The sequence below is a fragment of the Lemur catta genome, chromosome 10, assembly GCF_020740605.2.
Source record: "Lemur catta isolate mLemCat1 chromosome 10, mLemCat1.pri, whole genome shotgun sequence".
In the NCBI taxonomy this organism is placed as follows: Eukaryota; Metazoa; Chordata; class Mammalia; order Primates; family Lemuridae; genus Lemur; species Lemur catta.
The window spans coordinates 8,517,374-8,543,463 of NC_059137.1; the positions used below are offsets into that span (position 1 = coordinate 8,517,374).

A 26,090-nucleotide genomic window follows, 5' to 3' on the forward strand; every position below is an offset into this window, starting at 1 on the left:
TTTTACAAAGTTGACAGATAACATTTATTAAAACATGTCATACAAAAGGGCATGGTCTCTTCTATAAGAAGAAAATATTAAACAGTAACATTCAATTAAGTAAAACCATGCTGTACACTGAAGACAGCAATATATAAAGACAAAACTATTCAACTTTTGCAACACAGGCATAACATTTCACAAAATATCAATAAGATATGCACCTAATGATAATCTGTTTATCATCAAATGGTTTTGTGGCCAAAGAGTCACCTGACTTGCATAAATAAAGTACTTTTCTGGAAGAAACATTGGGAACCTCATAAAAGGAAAGAAGGCAGCAGCAACTAACATGACACAGGCTTCAAGCAGAAAATTCTTCTAAAAAAGGTCACATTTGCAAAATGTGTTCCAGCATCTTCCCATAGGGCACTATCAGTAGAGATTTGAAATAAGAAACTTGTACCTTCAAATATGTAAGTAGCAAAGAAAAAAACCCCAACAAACCCTGGTTTCAATGAACAAAGCCACCCAGGAAAGCAACCTAAATCTCAGAATCAGTGGGGCTGTTGTGACGGCTCCTCCCCAAGCCACCTAGGGGGCTGCAGCACAGCCCCCTCCCCAGGGAGAGTGTGGCTCTGCAGTGCAGGGCCTCGGCCTCCCCTCCACAGCAGCTCGGGGTGTGGTGGGTGTGGTGCCTCCGCAGGGGTGGCCGCTGGGGCCAAGCAGCTTTCCCAAACAGCTGGAAGCCAGCCTAGGGTCAGTTCAGTTCAGCAAACACCCACTACAAACGAGGGGACTCTTTTGGGCAGACTCTTTTAAAGTAGTGGCCAAAAGGGACAGAGAGGAAGGTGAGACCTAGAAACAACAGGCTGGGGCCCAGCAGCGCCTGAGGGCAACCATGACACTGGAGGGGAAGTCCTCCCTTAGCCAGACACTGACACCTACTTCAAGAGGATTATCTAAAAGGAAAGGCATGGTATAAGCACAAACATTAAATACCATTGGTGGTGCCTTGAAGCCCTTTCCAACTGGGATTGGAGAAAAACCACAGTTAAGACCCAAAGCAAGGGACGAATACCTTGGACTTGTAGGCCATTGACAAGATCCCTGAAAGGCTGTTTAGAAAATGTTACCCACAACTGTCCAAACTCATTAGGAAGGATAAAGATTTTCTAAAGATGTACTGAGGCTGAGGGGAGAGACCCTCACTCCAACCCAGGATGGAGAGGAAAAAAGGTAAAAAACAGTTCACAAAAATTCACTTTCAGTATCCAAACCAAAGCAATCTCCTTTCTCCTGCCTCTCTCTGAACATGGCCAGCATTTCAGACACCCAACCATCTCACAGGGTCTGGCTAACCAATGAACAACCCCGATTTTTACCAAAACCCCAACTGTCACAAAAAACTTAAAACAGCAGATGTGAGAAACTTACTGAAGTTCTACATTTAGTAGCTGATGTACATACAAGGAGCTCGACAAAACATACTCTTCTCTCCACAGCACATTTAAATAAGTCCCGGCACCACCAACTGCTTCCAAAACTACACCCGAGGGCTGGCCACCCCTCCTGGCTTAACGTTCTTCATCATGACTCATGACACGGGCACTATGCTGATTTCAGCATAAATGAAGGACCATGATTTTCCCACAATAGCTTTATACCTCTTAGACTCTTCTCTCCAAATGTCCCAAGGCTCATACGAATATAATCGTTAATGGGAAACAGCACACTGAACCTCCCCAACAGGTAGAAAATGCTTTGCTAATACCAGAGGAGAAGGTGATCAGCTTTTGGCAGAACAAAATGGCTTCTCTGCCTTAGTACTGAAATCAGTAGGAGGCATAAAACAATTTCTCCTCACACATAATGGCTAGGATCATTCCTAAAACCCATTGGCCTCTCACATGAGAAAGAGAGAAGGAGCAATTGAGCTTGATTGTACAGTCACCTCTGTGTACTTTTGTCAGGTACACAGAGAAAGGACTGTCAACTGGTGAAGTTTCAAAACTAAGAGAAGATGATATTAATGTGGCAAACAACCAAGAGGTAATATCTAGTTTCTAGGTTAAAAAAAACAATATATATATTTATAATAAAGTTTTAAATACAAAGTGCTTTTTATATATCGAGAATGATACAGTGTTATTGAATAAATCCCTGTTTTGTAATCTTGATTACAAGAGTTAACTGGTAAATAATCTTTCCAGACAATGTTCAATAAGTAAACACCTTGGTGTTAGGAGCTTGAGAATCAGAGACTGTTGCCAGCAATGTCTACTACATTAGAGCAAAGCCAAACTTTTAAAACAAAATTTCACCCCAAATCCAAGAAAAATTATTTTTATTTTAAGGAAAAAAAGTTTCTACTTAGAAGTAACAGACCAGTAAAGTTTACGGAAAAGATGACATAATAGTAGCACCCTGTCCTACCCTGATGATAACTTCAGGTATATTACACAGCTTAAAAGCATTCAGAATATATGCTTTTTTTTTTTTTTGCCTAAAAAACCTGACTGATAGCAGAAAATATCTAAGGATAGCTGCTTTTTTTGTTTTTTTGTTTTTTTTGGTAGGTGTAGCTATGTGGACTTGTAAATTTAAGCAGCTTTATCTACGACTTGGGAGCATGAATCTGTAGACTACTTTGCTAAAATTAGGACTCCTTCTTTCCCCTTTTAAAAACACATTCCAGCACTCATAAAGAGCTGGCAGGATTAGCTCTGTACCTCTCTAAAGAGTATTTCCCCCATCAGTGTATTCTCAAGACGCTTTTCTTGGGCAGTTTTTCCTCTCTCAAGCATAACCTGCCACTCCTAAAATTCTGCTTCTCCACAACTCTCACTCTATTCGTTGGAGTGTCACTGTGGCACTCCATTAACTCCTAAAGTTTAGAGGTAACTCCCAGCCACAGCTTTTGGCTTCCTCCCACTAACTGTGGTCACCGACTGTCCTCTTTGGGAAGCACCATGACCTAAGACAGAGCGACGGCAGCAGCAGTCAACGGTACTGTGGTCAGAGTCCCAGCAGGCCAGATGCCTACCATTTGCAGAGTAGATCCCACTGTGTGGATGCTACAATTAAACAAACAGGATTTGGGACCACAAGCCAATTAGAAATACCTATCTCTGGCACCGTAGAGAATTACAATTAGATACAACTGTCCAAACTCAACATTAGTACTAAAATACAAAATTTTCCCTTACCAAGAGTTTGAAACACCTTGTGACAATAGTGGCATCTTACAGAAATTGAAGCTAGTACCATAAGTTATTTGTTTCATACTTAGAATGTCACCCTCTAGCATCTCCATAGTTTTACTTAAAATACCCTTTAGAAAGAATAAAACCAGACAAGAGAGCTCTGTTAATCAATTGCTCATCCTAGGAATCACATTATTTATAGCTTTTACATAAGGAGCATTTCATTCAGTGAAGCAGCTACCAGAACAAATCCACATTACCTAAGTATCTATAGTAAGAGCAAAAAATTTCAGCATGACCTCGTAATAAGGAGTGATCAAGAACTGCTGCCACATGAAATGGAACTGGTAGGCTGGAGTCCAGTTCCAAGCGCTGGTGTCTAAATCCACCTGCTTCAATCATGACTGGCCTGAAGGTTTACCTTGCCAGCTGGGCAGCGGACTAACTTGCCCCCATTACCCATTCCAGGCCAGGACTGGAACATACAAATTTGAGGAATTAGATTTTTTAATTGGCCTACTTAGAGCTGGTCTTTCAGAAATATCTTCCTTTTTTTTAAGCTTCTCTCATAATAGCAAGTAGCTCGCATCATCTGTGCCCAGATTTGCATTAATTACCATAGTTTATTTTTGTGCATGCCACTCAAGGGCCAGATCCTATTTTTAGTTAGCCTCAGTTGTATTCTGCTCAGCCTTTGCAGCTTCGTAGGACTTGGTACAAGAAGTCACATGCCGGTGGAAACTGTCCCTCCACATAAACCTCTTTGCACAGATATTGCACTCGTACGGCTTTATGCCTGTGTGAATTTTCATGTGGCCCACGAGATGGTGCTTCATTTTGAATTTCTTACCACAGACACCACAGCCGTAAGGCCGAAGACCGAGGTGCATGCTCATGTGTCGATCTCTCTGACTCTTGTGAGTGAAACTTTTCCCACACTGGCAAGGATACAGCTTGTCGGTGGCTGAGAATCCTAAGTGGGAAGCTTCCTCTTTAATTCCTGTGACCATTTCAATATTCTCGCTGTAGCCTGCTGCTAGAGCAGTCTCCTGTCTGTGCCCAATTAGATTCCCATCTGACCTCTCTCCAGAAAACTCTTCCATAGAAGAGCCATAGAAATCCACCTGTTCATCATAATTGCTTTCATCAGCCTGTTCGTCAAACTCTGCTTCCACTTTTTTTTCCCCGATATGAAAGTCCTCCTCCACTCCTGAAGGCTGGATCGAGTGCTCTGTCTGCAGAGTATTGATGGACTCAGTGACCTGGTGCTCGTCGTAGGCTGCGTGCACATCCATGCCCTCGCAAGCCTGCTCCAGGCGCTCAGGCTTCACGTGGATCCAGCGTTTGTGAGCCATTATGCTGGGCTTGCTGTACATGGGCCGGGTGTAGTGGAACTCGGCACTGTCGCTGGCCCCCTCCTCCCCATCCTGGCTCGCCATTTCAGTGCTCAGCCGGTCATGCTCTGTGGACGAGTTGCTGGGCAGGTACTCGTGCTCGGTGAGCTGAGATGACAGCTCATCTTTGATGCTCTCCTCTTCATTCTCGCCATCCCTCAGTTCTTGGGCTTTGGGGAAATCAGTATGACCCCCAGAGCCCAGCTCAAAGCTCTCTACCAGGCCATTGTAATTACTGCTACTTGGAGACTGGTGGTCACTGCCATGATTTAGCTTCTGACAAAGGACGGTAGGGTTTCCCTCTAAAACCTCAGTGCATTTGTCTACCACATGCCACATCTGGAGAAAGCTTGCTGCTGTCAAGTAACTAACAATTTCTGGAGCAGGCATTACTAGACGTCCTGTATAACTAGATAGCAGAATGTTCTCAAACACTCTTGGGTTCATCACATCAGGCAAAACAATTCTCCTGCTATTTTTCAGGAGTACCTGGTCACAAAAGTAGGGTGAACTAGCAGCAAGAACAGCTTTGTGTGCCCGGAAAATGTGGCCTTGGACAACAATGGAGACATCACATAATTGTCCTTGCTGGCGCTGCTGGTTCAGTTTCTGTAGAATGGTGCTGGAAAAATCAGGAAATTCTACTCGAAAAGAGTTTGTTCCAGGCTCCATTTCATCACAAATCTTGCTCAGTGCTATAAGAGAAAGAAAAATTAGTACTAATTCCTGCCCAAAGAGAAACTTATTCCACCCCCTTCTCCATCATTAAGAAAGCCAGGGTAGGTTCCAAAGTTCTATTATATAAAGTCCTTAGTCTATGGGCACTAGTGGGTGAAGGATTCATTCCCTAGAACAAGGCTTGCAGGTGTGAGTGCCAAAAGCAGGGGCCACCACCACTCTTCATGGAATTCTTGATTTTGCCTCTGTCTGTGGAGAGAACAGATTCCAGTGATTGGATTTGTAAGCCATACAAATCCCCTAAGTAAAACAATTACTGTAAATGTTTCTAGTTAAAACAAACATGATACCGATCAAAATCATAGAATTTTTTTTTTGAGATGGAGTCTCCCTATGTTGCTAAGGCGGAATGCAGTGCTTATTAACAGGTGGGATCATAGCTCACTACAGTCTCGAACTCCTGGGCTCAAGTGATCCTCCTGTCTCAGCCTCCCGAGTAGCTGGGACTACTGGTGGCCACCAACACCAGGCTCAAAACAAGAGAATTTTTAAGCCTCAGATTCAACTTACATCTGATAAGTTGTAGTGAGGGAGGGAAAACAGAATTGTGGGAAGGAAGAGCAGATGCAAAGGCTCTGAGGTAAGAATGAAACTGGCAATTGCAAGGAACCAAAAGGAGACCACTAGGCTAGAGTCCAGTGACAGAGTGAGAGGCAAGGGGGCTGGAGCAGTGGGGCCAAGGACAATTGTGCCTTTGGTCTTTCAGAGCCCTAAGCAATGCAGGTTTCTCTAGCTGCTCTCAGAATTTTAGCTCTTTAAGAGCTTCTGATGACATAAAGCAGAATGAAACTGCAAGGTGAGGGATTCTTTCTACCTGGTGGTCTCCACACTGTCTAAAGAGTTACAGGCCACAGAAGATGGTAAGTATTGTCCTGGCTACTGAATGGACTTGATCAGAAGATAAAGTTTTAACAAAGAACAAGAGATTACCTGTGTTGCTACTGTAAATATATTCTGGGGTAAGGCAAGCATTAGAGGCAATTCCTAACAAAAGCAGTCAAGATGAGCCCCCTAGAGATCCTTCATGTCCCATAATTCCATAGCAAATTAAAGCAAACAAAAACACCCAAATGATTTATCAATGCTATCTGTCACCTTGTTCCAATACAATATCCCAACATTGCTAAATACCAAGTTTTCTAAGTATGACATAAAAGAACCAGACAACCCAAACAGTCACCTTTGAGGGACAGGGAGAGATGATGAGAATAAAGGAACATTTCTTGAGTAATTTTTATATGCAAGGACTGTACACCTTTTTTTATTTAATCTTTATAATTACTCTGCAAATGTAGGGCTTGATATTCTTAGTTTAGCTATTTTAAGTAACATTCCCAAGGTTAAAAGCTAGTTTTCATTAAGTTGAGATGTGAATCCAGGTCTGTATGACTCCAAAGTCTATGCTATTTTTCCTATCACATCACTCTGCCTCCTCTAAGATGCCAAAATGCCAAATTAGTCATTAATAATTTTAAAAGGTAAGACAGTGTCTTCAGAATGAAGTATTAATTTATGGTCTTATACATCTTAAAACATTTCATAGTAATTTAAAACAAAGACCATGAAATAAACATTTAGGTATTTGTAGTTTCAAAAGGAAAAGCTGACTATATACATGAATAGACTAGAAGCATGTATATTCTGAGAACTACATCTGGGTGAACAGATTCTCTGCTACATCTCACCACTGTAGAATCTTGTTCTTAGCTATCTGAAAAGGGGGAGGGGGGCGGGGAGGAGCATAATACATGCACATGTAAAAAAAAATTATAGAAAGGTGTAAAAAAAAAAATCTCTCCATCATTTATTCCTAGTCATTCCCATAGGAAATCACCATTAAACTCCTATATGTATTTCTAGAAACTTCCCTGTGCATATATCAGAATAAATCATATATATCCTTTAAAAATCCCTACTCAAATGGATTCATTACCTACATTTTATTCTACACTTAGCTTTTGTCACTTAATATATCTTGGAGATCTTCCCACATTAGTACAAAAAGAGCTAACTCATTCTGTTTAATGGCCACATAGCTTCCTATTATATGGATGTATCATAATTTAGCAATTCTCTTCTTATAGAATTTCAGTTGGCTGGGGTTTTGAAATCACAAGCAATGCTGCAATGGATATCTGTATATAATTATCCTGGCATACCATTGTAAATATCTATAGGGTAATTTCTACCACTGGCATTGCAACTGTTGGGTTAAGGGGCCGCACATTTGATGTTCTGATATATATTACCAAACCACTTGCCAGAAAGCTTGCCCTAAGTCACACCCTGACCAACAGTAAATGACAATGTCTACTTCCCACACTCTTATGAAGACTGAATGTCATTAAACAAGAAAAAAAAGTGTGAAAATCTCCTAAGTGACACGATCTACTGCTGTTTTGATCTGCATGTCCTTAATTACGGATGAGGCTAATACTTGCTACTCATGTTTACTGGTCATTTGTGGTTTTCTTTCTATAAATTAGTCATATCCTTGGCTCAAAGAAATCGGGCAATCGATCTTATTAGTAGGTTTTTTTTGCAAATTCAGATAATTATCTTTATCCTATGTTGCAATTTTTTTCAGTTAGCTGACTTTATAGAATTTTTTTGCTACAATGAAATTTATATAAAATAACCATTCTGTGCTTTTATGGCCCCAGGGTTTTGTGTGAGACATAGAAGGGCATTCTCAACTCCAAAATTATTTTTAAAAATAAAAATAAAAATAATTATTTAGGTTTTTATCCTGATATCATTTTAAAAATAAACATTTAAACCTTTAATTCATGGACATTATTTTGTGTAAAGAGTAAGGTTGGGACTCAGCCCTTTTTCCTCCAAAATGGCTAGCCTATTTTTCTAACATCATTTATTGAATAACCCATCGTTTTTTTCATAAAGTTCAAGTATCTGTGGTAGAATTCGAAATGACTGAGAATAAGACATATAAAAACAGCTCTATAAAAATAAATGCCGTAAGTGAGACTATAGAAAATGGTAGAGCAGGAAGCTCCACGGTTGGTCCCTCCACCAATACAACCAGGAAGCTGGAAGAACGATCAGAATCACTATTTTAGAACCCTGGAAGCTTGTCAGACACTCCTAGCACGAATGCGGGAAGGGAGAGACCGCTGAATCTCAGAAGGGGGCAGCATACGCAAATCCCCCATTCCTTAGCCCTGCCCCAGCCCGCTGGAAGGTGGCCCATATTCCTAGAGCAGCTGGCTGATGCCAGGGTAGACAGTAAGGAGTAAGAACCTTGCCCTCCAAAAACTGGGGGTTATGCATTTTCATGAGTCTGGTGGACCTACACAGCTTTGTTTTGGCCCCGTCAGGCTGCAGTAGCTTCTGGTGGTGTGTATCGTAAGATTTAAGAACACCCCCCACCCCACCCAACCTGCACACCTAGATCAGATCCAGACATTTCAGGAAATCTCTATCAGGTCACAGGCAGACTGCATATTGTAGCAGAAAAGAAAACTTCAGTGACTACACCCAATAAGGAATACAGGCCTTGCATAATAATTTGGAAAAGTCACTACATAAACAGACCACGGTAGCCTCAACAAAAGTAACAAAAGCAATTCCTGAGGAGGAGGAGCATCTGATTTCCAGAGTTACCACAATATAATACTCAAAATGTCCAATTCTCAACAAAAAATTAGAAGCATATATAGAAAAAGGAATATATGGTACATTCTCAGGAAAAAGAATTAGAAACTGTCTCCGAGGAAACTCAGACATTGGAAATTACTAGTCATAGATGTTAAATCGACTATTTTAAATATATCCAAAGACCTAAAGAAAATTATGGATAAAGAACTAAAGAAAATCAGGAGAATAATTTCAAACGATAAAAATTATAAAAAGGAGCAAACAGAAATTCTAGAGCTGAAAAGTATAATAGCTGAGTTACGGGCTAAATTTTACCCCCTCCCCCAATTCATATGTTGAAGCCCCAATGCCAAGTACTTCAGAGTTTGACTATATTTGGAAATAGGGTCTTTAAAGAGGTGATTAAGTTACAATGAGGCTGTTTTGGTGGGCCCTAACATGATATGATTAGTGTCCTTATGAGAAGATGGAATTTGGGCACACAAAGAGATACCAGGGATGCATACAATCAAAGAAAGGACCATGTGAGGACCCACTGAGAAGGAGGCCATCTGCAAGCCCAAGGAGTGAAAGCCAGAGGAGAAACCAAACCTGCTGACACCTTGATCTTGAACTGCTAGCGTTCAGAACTACGAGAAAATAAACTTCCATTATTTAAGCCGACATCCGTGGTATTTTGTTATGGTAGCCCTAGCAAACTAATAGAAGCTGAAATTAAAAATTCATAAGAGAGGTTTAATGGCACATTTGAGGAAGCAGAAGAAAAAAAAAGATCAACAAACTCAAAGTTAAAGGTATTAAAATTATCCAGTCTGAGGAGTATAGAAAGATAGAAGAAAAATGAACATAACCTGAAATACCTGTGGAACATCATCAAACATACACATCATGGGAGTCCTGGAAGTGGAAGAGACACAGAAAGGGACCGAAAGAATATCTGAAGAAATAATGGTCAAAAACTTCCAAAATTTGATTAAATATACAAATCTACACATCCAAGAAGCTCAAAAGACTTCATGTAGGATAAAGTTAAAGAGATCCACACTGAGACAAGTCATAGCCAAAGTGCAGAAGGAGAAAGAGAATCCTGAAAGCAGCGACAGAGGAGGGATCCTCAATAAAATTAACAGCTAATTTCTCATCAGAAACCACAGAGGCTGGAAGGCAATAGGACAATATATCTTACACACAAAAAAATCTGTCAAACAAGATTCCTGCATTTGGCAAAACTATCGTTTAAAGAATGAAGGAGAAATTAAGACACTCCCAGACAAACAAAAGCTAAGGATGTTCATTACCACTAGACCTGCCCTACAAGAAATACTAAAGGGATCCTTTAGGCTGAGAAACAAGAACATTAGACTGAAATTTAAAGCCATATTAAAATAATAAAGAATATCGATAAAGGTAACTACATAGTTAAATATAAAAGCCACTATAATTGTACTTTTGGTTTATAACTCTTTTCCTTATATAATTAAAAAGCATAAAACAATAATTATAATTCTATGCTAACAGGCACACAATATATAAAGATGCAATCTGTGACAATACTAACATGAAGATGGAGAGACAGGAGATATACAGGAGCAGTGCTGAACTAAAACTAAGTTGGTATACAAGCTAGGTTGTTATAAGTTTATAAACCCTCAAGTAATTACTAAAAATGACCTGAGGTGGCTATATTATTAGAAGTAATAGATTTTAAGTCAAAACGGTTGTAAGGGACAAAGGACATTATACATTGATGAAAAAGATTCAATCCATCAAGAAAATGTAACAATTATAAGCATATACACATCTACCATGAGAATCCCAAAACATATGAAGCAAAAGTAGACAGAATTAAAGGGAGAAATACATGGTTCTACGATAACAGGTGGAGATTTCAAAACCCTAATTTCAAGAATGGACAGAAAAACCAAACAGATCTATAAGGAAACAGACGATTTGAACATTATAAATCAATTAGACCTGAAGGCATATACAGGCATACCTTGGAGATATTGCAGGTTCAGTTCCAGAACACCACAACAAAATTAATATCACAATAAAGTGATCCACATGTATTTTTTGGTTTTCCAGTGCATATAAAAGTCATGTTTATACTACATTGTAGTCTATTAAGTGTGCAATAGCATTATGTCTAAAAAAACCAATGCACATACCTTAATTTAAAAATATTTTATTGCTAAATAATGCTAATGATCATCTGAGCCTTCAGCGAGTTGTAATCTTTTTGCTGGTGGAGAGTCTTGCCGTGATGTTCACGGATGCTGACTGATCAGGTGGTGGCTGCTGAAGGTTGGAGTGGCTGTAGTAATTTCTTAAAATAAGACAACAATGAAGTTTGCTGCATCAACTGATCCTTCCTTTCATGAAAGATTTCTCTGTTTGATAGCATTTTGCCCAAGTAGAACTTTTTTTTTTTTTTTGAGACAGAGTCTCGCTCTGTTGCCCAGGCTAGAGTGAGTGCCGTGGCGTCAGCCTAGTTCACAGCAACCTCAAACTCCTGGGCTTAAGCGATCCTACTGCCTCAGCCTCCCGAGTAGCTGCGACTACAGGCATGCGCCACCATGCCTGGCTAATTTTTTCTATGTATTCTTAGTTGTACAGCTAATTTCTTTCTATTTTTAGTAGAGATGAGGTCTCACTCCTGCTCAGGGTGGTCTCGAACTCCTGAGCTCAAACGATCCACACTCCTCGGCCTCCCAAAGTGCTAGGATTACAGGCGTGAGCCACCGCACCTGGCCAAAAATGTATTTCTTAAACAGTAGACTTAAACATCAAAATTAATCCTTGATCCATGGACTGCTGAATAAATGTTGCGTTAGCAGGCATGAAAAAAACATCAACATCCTTATATATCTTCATCAGAGCTCTTGGATGATCCAGTGCATTGTCAATGAACAATAATATTTTGAAAGGAATCTTTTTAAGCAGTAGGTCTCAACAGTGGGCTTAAAATATTCAGTAAAACATGCTGTGTACAGATGTGCTGCCATCTAGCCTCTGCTGTGCCATCTATACAGCATAAGCAGAGTAGATTTAGATATAGGGCCCTTAATTCTTCAGATCCTTAAGATCATTAATGATCTTAGCTAGATCTTCTGGATAACTTCCTGTAGCTTCAACATCAGCATTTGCTGCTTCACCTTGTGCTTTTACAGTAGGGAGACAGCTTATTTACTTAAATCTCATGAACCAACCTTTGCTGGTTTCCAACTTTTCTTTGGCAATTTTATTACCTCTCTCAGCCTTCATAGAAATGAAGAGAGTTTAGGGTCTTGCTCTGGATTAGGCTTTGGCTTAAGAAAATGTTGTGGCTAGTTTGATCTTCTATCTAGACACCTAAAACTTTCTCTAGATCAGCAATAAAGCTGTTTCGCTTTCTTTTCTTTTCTTTTTTTGGAGACAGAGTCTTGCTCTTTTTGCCCTGGCTAGAGTGCCATGGCATCAGCCTAGCTCACAGCAACCTCAAACTCCTGAGCTTAAGCAATCCTTCTGCCTCAGCCTCCCGAGTAGCTGGGACTACAGGCATGCGCCACTATGCCCAGCTAATTCTTTTTTTTCTATATATTTTTAGTTGTCCAGACAATTTCTTTCTATTTTTTAGTAGAGATGGGGTCTCGGTCTTGCTCAGCCTGGTCTCGAACTCCTGACCTCGAGTGATCCTCCTGCCTTGGCCTCCCAGAATGCTAGGATTACAGGCATGAGCTGCTGCACCCAGCCTGTTTCGCTTTCTTATTTGTGTGTTCACTATAGTAACACTTTTGATTTTCTTCAAGAACTTTCCCTTTGCATTCACAACTTGGCTAACTGTTTGGCACAAGGGGCCTAGCTTTCAGTCTATTTTGGCTTTGATATGCCTTTGCCATTAAGTTTAACCATTTCTGGCTTGTGATTTAAAATGAGAGACGTGTAACTCTTCCTTTCACTTGACACTTCAAGGCAATTGCAGTGTTATTAATTGGTCTAATTTCAGTATGGTTGTGTCTCAGGAAATAGGGAGGCCTAAGAAGAGGGAGCGAGGGGAACAGCTGGTCGGTGGAGCACTCAGAACATACATTTATTGATTAAGTTTGCAGTCTCATGTGGGGGTGTGGTTCATGGTGTCTCAAAATAATTACAATAGTTAACATCAGAGATCACTGATCACAGATTGCCATAACAGATGTAATAACAATGAAAGAGTGTGAAATATTATGATAATTACCAAAATATGATACAGAGACACAAAGTGAACACATAGTATTGGAAAAATGGTGCTGATAGACTTTCTTAATATACGGTTGCCACAATCCTTTAATTTGTAAAAAATGCAGATAATTATCTGTGAAGCACAATAAAACAAAGTATGCCTGTACACAACATGCCATCAAACAAGTGCACATGGGACATTATCCAGGGTAGACCATATGTTAAACAATACAATGTCTTAATACATTTAAATAGACTTAAATCATACAAAGTATTTTTTCTAACCACAATGAAATGAAACCAGAAATCAGTAACAGAAGGAAAACTGAAAAACTGACAAACTGTGGAAATTAAGCAATATTCTTAAACGATCAATAGGTCAGAGAAGAACTCATAAGGGAATTAGAAGATACTGTGTAACAAATACAATATATCAAGACTTTTGGGAAGCAGCAAACACATGTACCACAACATACAAGAAGAAGCAAAAGCAGTGCTTGGGAAGTAATTTATAGCTGTCAATAACTATATTGAAAAGGAAGAAAGATCTCAAATCAATAACCTAACTATACACTTAATGACACAGGAGAAGGGCAAACTAAACCAAAAACTACCAAAAAGAAGGAAATGATAAAGATTAGAGCAGAGATAAACAAAATAGAAAATAGACAAAAATCAGTGAAAGTACAAGTTGATTCATTTACTAAGAAAAAAACCAGAAAACTCAAATTATTAAAAGAAGTGAAAGAGGAGTCATTACTGACTTTACAGAAATAAAAAGGATTATAGGAGACTACTATAAAGAGTGTAAGCCAACAAACTAAGTAGCCTTAATGAAATGGGCAAATCCAACCAAAACTGGTTCTAAGAAATATAAAATTGAAATAGACCAAAACTAGCAAGGAGACTAAACCTCTCAACAAACAAAAGATCTCAACTTGATGGCTTCACTGGTGGTGAATTCTACCAAACATTTAAAGAATACACACCAATCTTTCTCAAACTTTTCCAAAAAATTGAGGCAGAGGGAACAAATACATCTTAACTCACTCATTCTATGAGGCCAGCAGTACCCTAATACCAAAGTCAGATGAAAACACTACAAGAAAACTACAGAGCAATATCCCTTATGAACACTGGTGTAAATATGAAAAAAATACCGCCAAACCAAAGTCAGCAGCATATTAAAGGATTATATGCCACCACCAAGCAAGATTTATTCTTGGAATGCAAGGATGGTTCAACATATGAAATCAATCGATGTAACATACCACATTAACAGAATGAATTAGAAGAAAAAAACTAAATGATCATCTCAATTGATGCAGAAAAAGCATCTGACAAAATTCAACAGTTTTCATGATCAAAACACTCAAGAAACTACCTCAACATAATAAAAGCCATATATTAAAAACCCAAAGCTAACATCATACTCAGTGGTGAAAGTATTAAATCTTTTCCTCTAAGATCAGGAACAAGACAAAAATGCCCACTTTTGCCACTTCTATTCAACATAGTATTGGAAATTCTAGCCAAAGCAGTAAAGCAAGAAATAAAAGGCATTTAAATTGGAAAGGAAGAAAAATTATTTGTTTACAATCACATGATCATATATAGAATACCCTTAAGATCCCACACAAAACTGTTAGGTTATAATAAACAAATTCAACAAAAGAACAGGATAGAACATCAACACACAATAATTAGTTGCATTTTTATACACTATGAACAACCCAAATGGGAAATTAAGAAAACAATTCCATTTACAATAGCATCAAAAAGAAAATACTTAGGAATTAACCAAGGAGGTGAAAGACTTGTACACTGATAACCACAAAACACTGCTGCAAGAAATTAAAAACACAAATTGACAGTGTGTGTTCATGGATTGGAAGACTCAATACTGTTAACACTACTACCCAAAGCAATATACAGATTCAACACAAGCTCTATCAAAAACCCTTCCCCTTTATTTAGGTGAATGTGGCATTTCTCCGTATTCCCTGACCTTACTAACATACATAAAACTTAAATTTATATAGGTTTTCCTGCTATATAGCAATATTTACAAACTCACAGGCAGTTGTGACCTATATATTAAGAACACAGATGCTGTTTCAATTGTTCAGAAGATGTCTATAGAAGTAATTAATTAACTCACTAAAAATACTCCATAAAACATTATATAATGTGGGGGACTTCAAAAGACAATCAAGGAATGTCACTCTCCTTGGAGGTTTTATAATCTGGGAGAGGAGATGAACAACATGCTTACAACACCGTTATTCAAGGAAAAGCCTAATAAAAGTACCACAAGAGAATTACAAACCTAGTAGGAATTCAGAGGAGGGGATCTGGTATACCCTACAGTTATATGTCCTACCACTATAAATTTTGGTTTCACAAGGGTAAAATGATGACTTGAAGATAGGTATATAATTCTTCCCATCTACCACATACTGATTGAAATAATCTAAGAAATATGGAAAAAATTGGCCTGAGTCCTGGAACCTACGGAACAGTGTTATCTACATGCCATAAAAATTAAAGATATAGTGGATCAGTAACATCCTTCACTTGAAGGGCCGGGAGCTAAAAGCCAGGGTGGGCCACGGGTCAGACAGGACCTGCAGATTGGCAACATTCAGAGGTGGATGGTATTAGTATACAAAAGGATGAATGTTGCCTCAGCAGGAAAAAAAAAATCTTAATATGAAAGGGTGGAGCTCAGGAGCCCTAAGAAGGAGGCAAATGCATAGCCATCATCTGCCAGCTGGGCCAAACACACAACAGGGGCTCCTGATATCACAATTTCACCAACACCAAAGAAAGCACACAAAACTGAGAGCTGAACCTACACTCCAGCCTCAGCCACTCCACTCAAGCTGACCCCACGTGTCTCTATGGCTCAGCCCCATATCCAGCTTAAGAACTAAAAGTAGATTCTAACAATATTCAGCTATACAGTGAGGGTCCCCAAAATAATCCACCTACAAACAGGTAAAATTTAAGACTTAAATACAATGTTTCCCTCTCAAGAATTAATAAACAGAATAAAACCAACATGGGGTCTGTGAATAGATTCTACAATATCAAAAAAGAAAAATATGGCAAAGAATAGACAAAGAGTACATTTTAGACACCATTTTTTAAATTGCTGATTTCCACAAACTTCATGAAACATTGTATGAATAAAGTATAAGGAAGATGAGACAAAATAGCAGAATGACATGGGAAAAACAGCTGACTGAATTAAAGATAGGAAATAAGGAAACTAATAGAGCAGAAATTTACAAAGGCAAGAAGAAGCAGATTACAACTGTAGAAAATGGAATCAATGATGTGCAAGGCACTTTGGGAGACTTCTACTAGAATGCAGGGAAAGGATAAAAATATGCAAACAGTGAGAGAGAAGATAATAGAGCAGGAGAACAGAGATCAGAAATCAACATACAGCTAATTAGTGTCCTTGAGAAAAAAAAACAAAAAAAACAGAGAAGGTGAAATACTCGAAATATTTAATTGAATTAAAGTTCACAGATCCTTTTGTAGTTCATAAGCATGATGATTGGGTTTTCACGCGCACATGTGAGATATGCCTCCCTCAAACCTTGTTACCAGGTCAGGACATTACCCATCTGACATGAAAAAAAAAAAAAAAAAGTTCCCTGAGTGAATTGTGAGTAGAGTATTCAGAAGAGCCCTGCCTCAGTAGTGGGGACAAATTAATCCCAGACAAAATGCAGTTCTGGTCCTGCCAAACAAAGCTTAAAAACAAGTCTCAAAAGGATCAAACTGTTTCCAACTTAATTATGTTCCAGAATGAAGCCTGAGAACATTTACATAATACAAAAATATCCAGCACCAAACAAGGTAAAATTCATATCTGACATCCAATAAAAAAATCACCAGGCATGCCAAGAAGCAGAAAAATATAACCCATGATACAGAGGGGGGGTAAGAAATCAATCAATCACCCAGAAATAACAGTGATTTATACAATTGGTAGACAATTCTATGTTCAAGAAAGTAGAAGAAAGATTAAACATGTTAGGTAGAGAAAGGAAAGCTATTGAAAAAAAAAAAAAAGAGAGAGACCTAAATAGAGCATCTAGAGATTTAAAGCACACACAACACACCACACACACACACACACACACACACACACACACGCACAGGAATAGGAATAACGACAGAATTAACACTACTAAAGAAAAAGTTTGATGAATTGAAAACATAGCAGCCGGGTGCGGTGGCTCACGCCTGTAATCCTAGCACTCTGGGAAGCCGAGGTGGGAGGATCACTTGAGGTCAGGAGTTTGAGACCAGCCTGTGCAAGAGCGAGACCCCACCTCTACTAAAAAAATAAAAATAGAAAGAAATTAGCCAGACAACTAAAAATATATAGAAAAAATTAGCCGGGCATGCCTGTGGTCCCAGTGACTTGGGAGGCTGAGGCAGAAAGATTGCTTGAGCCCAGGAGTTTGAGGTTGCTGTGAGCTAGGCTGATGCCACAGCACTCTAGCCCAGGCAACACAGTGAGACTCTGTCTCAAAAAAAAAAAAAAGAAAAGGAAAAAAAAGGAAAACATAGCAACAGAAACTACCCCAACTAAAACACAGAGGGAAAAAAAAGAAAAAAATATAGAAAGGGAAGAGAGCATCAGTGGGTTATGAGACAACTATGAGGTGCCTAATATACATGTAATGTGGGGGAGTGGGAACAGAAAATTATATATGACAAGCTGTGAGACATGTGAAAACTTTATATATATTTTTTATACATGTGTGAAAACAATAGTCTAAACTTTTCCAAATTTGATGAAAACTACAATTTCACAGACCCAAGCAGTGGCTCAGACCCCATGCACAAGAAACATGAAAAAAAATGACACCAAAGCACAGGATAATCAAAACACTTAAAATAAGTGATGAAAATAAAATCTTAAAAACAGCCAAAGAAAAAGCACCCTGGTATACAGAGGACCTTAGAAGCAATGCAAGCCAAGAGACAGTATATCAACATTTTTAAGTACTAAAAGAAAAAAAAAAAAAAACTGTCAACCTAAAATTCTATACCCAACCAAAATATCTTTCAAAATGAAGGCAAAATATTTTTTCAGACATAGAAAATTGAAAGAATTTATCACCAAAAAAGATCAAAAGTGAAAAGAACAGGCACGTGAAAACAAAAATAAGTCAAGTAACACAATACTAATATCAAAGTAAAATTCAATGTAAAAAGCATTGAATGGGATGAGGTTTATTGTTAACTGATGAATTCTATAATTCACAATTAAGGTTTTCCTTCTGAAGTTTTATTTGTCAAACACAGTACAGTTAGAAAACAAAACAGCAACAGAAACAAAATCGTAGTAAGAAATATAAACATCCCTCTTTTAATCTTTAATAGATCAAGTAGGCAAAAGATAATAAGCATATATAGGTTTACATAGCTATCATTAATAAAGCTAATTTAATGGAAACAATGTCAACTTCTGTATTCTACAGATAATATTCCTTCTTTCCTAGTGTCTACAGGACATTTACACAAATGATCATCTAAGTGGCCACAGAGAACACATCAATAGATTGCCCAAAGCAGAAACGCATAGGGCACATTTGATTACATATGATTACACAATGTGATGACGCAAAGTGATAAAACTAGAAACGTTAAACGTAGAGGGAGGAGAAGGGGAAAAGGGACTAGGGTAGGAGAAAATTCACTAAATAACTTTATATAAAACCCTGGCATCAAAACTGGACAGGGGAAAAACTACAAGCCAAGCTCATTAACAGAAAAGAAAAATCATAAATCACATGGCATTCTGGTTTGTTTAATCTCTTTTGGGTTTAGTGCATTGTAAGAGTGATGCATTGAAGAAACCGAGTTACTGGTCCAATCACACTGAGGACAAGATCCTAGACTATGGTAAAATTACCATCAGAAAGATATTTTGCAAGATCTCCCTCAGCTCTCCTCCAGTCAAGACCAACCCTGGTGACACACAAATTAACTGTACTTCCCCCTACAAGTGACAGGGAGTGGTGGGAGATAAACCTGGAAAGGCTGAAAGGGATGTGGACACTGGGGGCAGCACTGAAAACTTCTGAGTGACATGCTGTGATACATGGCTAAGGAAGGTTAATCTGTTGATGGACTAAAGCAGGAGAAGGTCTGAAGTAGAAGCTAATGATAAGATTTCAACAAGCCATATTCTAGGTTTAGAAGTTATGAAAGTAAGAGTGGGAATGGAAAATAGAGAGGTAGGACTGATGAGACTGACAGAATTAATTGGTAGGCAGGAAGATGTAGAAGTAATGCAAGGTACAAATGATATCATCAAGAAAGTGAATAGATAACCCACAGAATGGAAGAAAATATTTGCAGATCATATAATGAATCGGTGACTTGCATCCAGAATACCTGAAGAACTCTTACAATTCAATAATAAAAAGACAAAAAACCCAACTGAAAAATGGACAAAGGATTTGAATAGACATTTCTCGAAAGATAGACAAATAACCAATGAACACAGAAAAATCGCTCAATATCATTAGTCATTAGGGAAATGCAAATCAAAACCACAAAATACTTTTCACTTACTAGAATGGCTACAATAAATTAGACAGACAATAACAAGTGTATTAGGATGTATAGGGATTAGAACTCTTATACATTGCTGGTGAGCATGTAAATGGTACAGCTGCTGTGAAAAAGTTTGGCAATTCCTCAAAAAGTTAAACAGAGTTACCATGTAATCCAGAAATTCTACTCCTAGGTATATCCAAGAAAAATGAAAACACAATCTCCACACATGTACATGAATGTTCATAATAGCATTATTCATAAAAGCCAAAAAGTGGAAACAACCATAATGTCCATCAACTGATGACTGGATAAACAAAATGTGGTATGTCCACAGAATACAATATTATTTGGCAATAAAAAAAAAGAATGAAGTACTGATAGATGTGACAGCATAGCTGGCCCTTGAAAACCTTAACGTTAAATGAAAGAAGCCAAACACTAAAGGCCATATCTTATATGATTCCATTTATATGAAATGCTCAGAATAGACAAATCCATAGAGACAGAAAGTAGATTAGTGGCTGCCAGGATCTAGGAGTAGAACAAATGGGGAGTTACTGCTAATTGGGTTTCTTTAGGGAGGACAAAGGTTCTAAACTTCAATTGCGGTAATGGGTATACAAACCTGTGAATATATTAAAAAACTCAATTGCTTATGAATTATATCTCTATAAAGGTGTTTAAAAAAATAGAGTGGCCAGGCATGGTGGCTCATACCTGTAATCCCAGCACTTTGGGGGGCTGAGATGAGAGGATCATTTAACGCCAGGAGTTCAAGACCAGCCTGGGCAACATAGTGAGACCTCATCTCTACAAAAGAAATTCAGCCAGGTGTGATGGTGCACACCTATAGTCCCACCTACTTAGAAGGCTGAGGTGGGAGGATCGCTTGAGCCCAGAAGTTTGAGGTTACAGTGAGCTATGACAACACCACTGTACTCTAGCCCAGGCAACAGAGAGAGAGACTTTTGTATTAAAATAAATAAATAAATAAATAAAAAGTAAAAATTAGAGTAACACGAGGTAAACTGAGGTATGAATGCTGATCTTAAAGTTTCATGACTGGGTGACTAAGAAAATGTCATCATTAAAAGGAATAACAACAGCAACTACTATTTATTAAATGCAGAAGATATTAAACATAAAATATTAAGCAGAAGATGAAGTGCAACATATTGAAGAATCCCTGAACTATATGACTTCCAAGATTCCTTTGATGAGCTTAATAGTAGCCACTATTTATTATTCAGTTGAGAAACTGTATGTCAAGTTTTATACACTAAACACAGATTAAACATTCTAAAAACACAAATGACAGCAATATAGTAATAGGGAAATGGACCCACCAGCTACTTGTCTTGAAGTCCTCCAGAGATCTCTTTAATCAGAGCATATAGTAATCTGCATGCTTACTGTAGAATGCACATTTATATGTACTAAATGTTGCTTCAGTAATTTAAAGTCTGGCACAAACACACAAAACTAACCAACACCCCATGACAACCAAAATTCTTTTTTTTAACAGACGGGGTCTTGCTATGTTGTCTAGGTTGGTTTTGAACTCCTGGCCCCCAGTGATCCTCCTGCCTCAGCCTCTCAAGTAGGTGGGACTACAGGTGCAAGCCACCACAGCCCCCAGAATTCTTTACATTAGTCAAATGCTTGACTGTACACAAAGTACACTTATGTAAACCCGAGTCTTGCAACACCCCTGTATCGTCATACTTATTTTAAAGATGAGTGTACTCAGATGAAAAGATCTCAGAAGTGGCATGTCAGGATTCAAACAGAAGTGTAACACCAAATCTAGTATTTTTCTAAGTTAAAAAAAAATCACTTAGCAGAAAAATTTCTCTGAAATTAAATGCTCTATCAGCACAAAGTAGCGCAGTGACTGGCCTTAAAATGTGCAACATCTCCTCTTCAGAAAAGAAGTAGTAAAAAATCTTCTGGTCTAGAGCAATTAAAAACCTTGACAAACTACATTATTATTTTTGCTAAAAGAGAAATGATTACAGCACATAATTTTAAAAATTGTATTATGAGCAAGTTTATAGCTTACCTAATGCAACGTTGTATTCTTGGGATAAAGTTCCTTAAGCCATGGCCATCAAAAAGCAATATAGTGAATAAGGAAGAGAGATTCATTTCAGTTTTGCTTTAAATTAAAATCATATTGACTTCTGAAAGGAAAAATCATGGTCAAAATGTAAGAGATGCTGGTGCCATTCCCTGTGTGCATGTGCCTCGCTGAAAAACACCACACGTGTATATGTTAGTAGCAGAAAAATAATCAATTTTGGTTATACTAACTTTCATTCTGCAACTTATTAGCTTCTGCCTTTGTATTTTTTTGAAATAAACATTTTGTAATAATTTTAGATTTACAGAAAAGTTGCAAAGACAGGGAGTTCCCATACACTTCCCACTCAGTTTTCTTCAATGATAATATCTTACATTACTGTGGCACATTAGTTAAAACTCGGAAACCAACATGGTCAATGACTATGCAATTTTGCAGAATTAAAATATCCTTTGGAAAAGTGCTTTTGGTCTCCTGCCCATTGTCAATCAGCATCCCTATATTTTTTTCTAATTGGAACACTTCGGCCACAGAACTTAGTAAAACCTATTTTAAGATTTTTAAAAAACATGCCACCTACTTTATGAAGTTTGATTCATGACTGCCTGCAATTTTAAGCCACAGCTGAATGTTTTACTTAAAAATTTACAGGGCAAACATTCCATTGTGGTAAAATCTGAGATTTAAAAGAGAAGTTATTGTTCTAATCCTTCACTTATCAGTTATCCTGCCATTACACTTCAATAAAGCCAAGGAAATGTTTTAAACCGCACCTTCCCATGTATTAGAATTTCAGGATCAGAAGCTCAAATCAAGAAAGCAGAAAGGAGAAACAGCATTCCTTTCATGAAATTAACTACATATCAACAAATAAAATTTTTCCCTTAATATGTTACAAATAAGACAAAAGTCTCTTCTATTCTAATTGCAAATATAAACAAGGTAAAAAGGAAAAGTTCATAAAGATGATACAGAGACTAGGAACTGATTTTAAGATACACATTTCTTCCCATTTGAGTATTTCTGGAATTAGGACAAGATCACCAAGTGGAAGTTTTTTAATAGTTGTCACTGTCTGAGATAATGATAGAGCACTTTTGAGAGCTTCATCAGTGTTGTTTTTTAATCAATGTTTTTGATGGCACAAAGGATGACAACTGTGGAAAAACCATGGACACAACTCTAAATTGAAAAGTATACAGAAGAGTAGGACTAGGAATGTTAAGAAATTTAATGAACACCTTAACCAATTTATTCTTACTTATTTTTCCTTTCTATATATGCATGAGAATACACATTGATATCATTTTAAAGTGTCTAAAAGTGTTTTCAGTAATAAAAAGTCTAAAAGGTAAGAAAGCATTATATCATTGCTTAATTGGTAGTGTTTTTCTCTTCCTTGGTGATATATAAAATAATTGATGGCATCTAGGATGCAATGAAATATGGTAGTACTTCATCTGCTACATCAGTTTGCCTTTAAGGTAGCCTATCAAACTTAAAGGCAAACTAATAGCCTGAGTAGGAGAACGGAAAACAAAAACAAAGGCATCCTCCATAAGAAAACACAAGAAATACATAATTTTGCATTATGGTAATAAAAGGGCTACTTTTCCTACCTTACCAATTTTCTCCATGTGAAGACTAAAATCATTCTCAAGTTTTCTACTTATGCAGCAGATTCTTGCACTGATTCCAAGAAGAATGGAAGGAGGAGAGCCAGGGTGGGAATCTGCTGCAAGTAGAAATCTTGAGGAAAATTTTAGCTAAATTCATTTAATTAAACTTCTTTTCTAAGGACCTCAGCTTTACCCACTGCTATAAAGAGAGTTGGCATCAACTAACATAGGTTCAACTAAATGGTCCAAACAGCTCCAGAATGAGTTTGTTAAAAATCCCATTTAAAAAGAGCTTATTGATTTCAGGAGTCTCCAATGAGTTTTTTTTTTTTTTTGGTTTGTTTGTTTGCTTTGCTTTTTGTACTGTGTAAAATATATGCAACATAAAACTTAAAAACTTACCATTTTAACCATTTTTAGGTGTACAATACAGTGGCATTAAGTACATTCACAATGTTGTGCTACCATCACCACAACCCCACTTCCAGAACTTTTTCATCATCCCCAAAACTCTGTATCCGTTAAACAGTAACTCCTCCTCTCAACCCCTGGTAAACCATATTCTTTCATTCTCTATGGATTTTTCTATCCTAGGTACTTCATTTAAGTGGTCTCCAACAATATTTGTCCTTTTGTATCTGGCTTCTCCAGTGGTACTTTTGTAAAGCAAAGAATAAATCCCTAATTATTAGGTCTCTCATAATTTAACTGAACATACCAACAATCTCTGAACTAAGCATGCAGCTCTCCCAGCAATCCTGCTACTGTTCCAAGAGCCCCAAGGGAGAAGATCTCACAGCCTGTCCCTTCCTAAGCCCACAGACAGACCTGGTTAAACAGATGTGATTCAAAGTACAGGCTCCTGAGAGCCACGCAGGCCACACTGGGGAAAGTGGATAGAGCAAAGGGATGTGGGGAGCTGTGCAGGCCTGAAAAACCACAGGCAAGAAAAGGCTAAGATTTATCAAGTTGTTTGGCCCTGAGATGGGCCTCCTGTCTGCTTGCCAGGTGCTCCTGCACCCTGACACTTAGGTTGGGCGACAACTGTCAAGAGTTGAGGCCAGACTGCGGTCGAGTCACTGAGAATGTCACCAGTGCAGGGAGCTTCACGGGGTCATGAGTCACCCACCTTTCATGGCTCAGAGGTCCGGACAGGCCTGCCCCACCCAGACAAACCCAGTTAGGCCAGAAACAAGAGAGAAAGACCATATTGGCAGAAAGAGAGCAACAGACACATAGCCAAAAAGCCAGACTGACAGGCCCTAAATGAGAGTCAGGGCTGAGTATCACACACAGAAGCAAGGTGCAGACAGAAATAATGACAGGATCCAGATACACAGAGGTATCTCGAAAGAGAAAGTGGAGAAATACTAAGTTGACAGGGGCTGAGTTGAGAGCCAAAAAAAAAAAAAAAAACAGGTCACAACAGGTGACAGAGACAGCAACAGAGAAGATATCAGCTTAGTCCAGACGCAGCCCTTCTACTGGCCCCGGCTGGGCCTCGCGCACAGGTGCCTCGAACCCAAGGCCGCCTAGCAGCGACCCCCTTGCGCCCCGAAAGGCCAGTGGACGGGCGGGGGCGGGGATCTTTAAGCTCAGTGGCCGGCCGAGCTGCACCGCCGCGGGGTGACCTTGGGCTAGACGCTGCCCTAGGGACCTTGGTGTCGCGGTCTGCGCGCCAGCTGTGCTGGAGACGGAAGGAGCCGGATCTGGGGCACCGGGACTCCAACTACGAGCGCGCGGCTTCGGCATTCCGGTCGACCGAACGGGCCCAGCGGGATCGGCGGCAGCGCGCTAGGGTCTGCGAAAAAGTCCTTAACGCTCCCCACTGGTTTCTCCTCCCCATCCTTGCCGCCCGTTGTCCCGACCCCACTGTACCTGCCAAGGGCTCACCGCTCACATCCCCCACCCAAGGGATCTTCTCCGCCGCCGGCGCCAGGCCTGTCCAAGCCGTCGCCGCCGCGACAGACTTAGCCTGCGCCTCCCGCCCCCGGAAATGCTTCCCGGTCCCGCCCCCGAAACTGCCTGTGCTTCCGGGGGTGCGTCAGAGAGAAAGCGGTATGCGCATGCGGAACTCACAGTCGGGGCGAGGCGTCGGGAGAGCGCGCGCCTGCGCGGTACAGTCTGTAGCGGGTCAGTCAGGTTTAGGGACTGACTACTCTGTTGGAAGTGAGGGAGCCGATGCTAAATTCTAAACCCTTTTTAAACCTTGCCGTATCGCAATTTGCCAAGCGGAGGCTATGTCAAAATCCGTTTCTGTCTCCGCAGCACCCATCCTGCGGTTTGGCATGTATTGGATGCTCAGGTAATGTTCGTTGAAAGGACCTGCCCCCTTCTGTGTAGCTGGCATTGTGCTGGGCATCAGGGTCGCAAGGGTCGCAAAGATGGTGGGACGGGAACGCTTCCTCTATCCTACAATTCTCCCACCCTCAACAACCCTCCCAACCTCTCCTTCCTCTTCACCTCTCCCCGACGTTAGTGTAGAACAGAAGGTCTGTAGTGGTGGGATTTGAGCCTCTTACCTATGGACTTCTTTAGAGACCAGATCCCCTTTGTGAAAGAGCTAATTCACGGTAACCTGAAATCCAGGCAGCAGCGGGGATTTATTTGGTCAGAGTGGCTTCTGGATTTGGGCTGGATGCTCTTACCGGGCCAGACC

At 39.3% G+C, this 26,090-nt stretch overlaps 1 protein-coding gene, 1 long non-coding RNA gene and 1 other non-coding gene across 3 annotated transcripts in view; 2 read left to right on the top strand and 1 right to left on the bottom strand.

Moving 5' to 3' along the window:
• On the bottom strand, nucleotides 1–25,448 carry ZBTB43 (zinc finger and BTB domain containing 43). The gene is made up of 2 exons (XM_045563425.1): nucleotides 25,310–25,448; nucleotides 1–5,274 (listed from the first exon to the last, which is right to left on the bottom strand). The coding sequence occupies exon 2, from the start codon at nucleotides 5,249–5,251 to the stop codon at nucleotides 3,848–3,850; it is 1,404 nt and encodes a 467-aa protein (XP_045419381.1). The 5' UTR covers nucleotides 5,252–5,274; nucleotides 25,310–25,448; the 3' UTR covers nucleotides 1–3,847.
• Nucleotides 16,676–16,779, top strand: LOC123646804. Its single transcript, XR_006738052.1, has one exon. It is a non-coding gene; the product is annotated as a small nucleolar RNA U13 (small nucleolar RNA).
• A 126-nt stretch (nucleotides 25,449–25,574) lies between the features above and the next one.
• The window catches only part of LOC123646239, a 35,968-nt gene continuing 35,452 nt past the window's right edge, over nucleotides 25,575–26,090 (top strand). The window contains exon 1 of the long non-coding RNA XR_006737835.1: nucleotides 25,575–25,736. This is a non-coding gene — a long non-coding RNA (uncharacterized LOC123646239). The remainder of the gene's footprint in view (nucleotides 25,737–26,090) is intronic.

Coding starts and splice junctions, on each gene's coding strand:
- ZBTB43 (XM_045563425.1), bottom strand. CDS start 5,251: ATGGAGCCTGGAACAAACTCTTTTCGAGTAGAATTTCCTGATTTTTCC.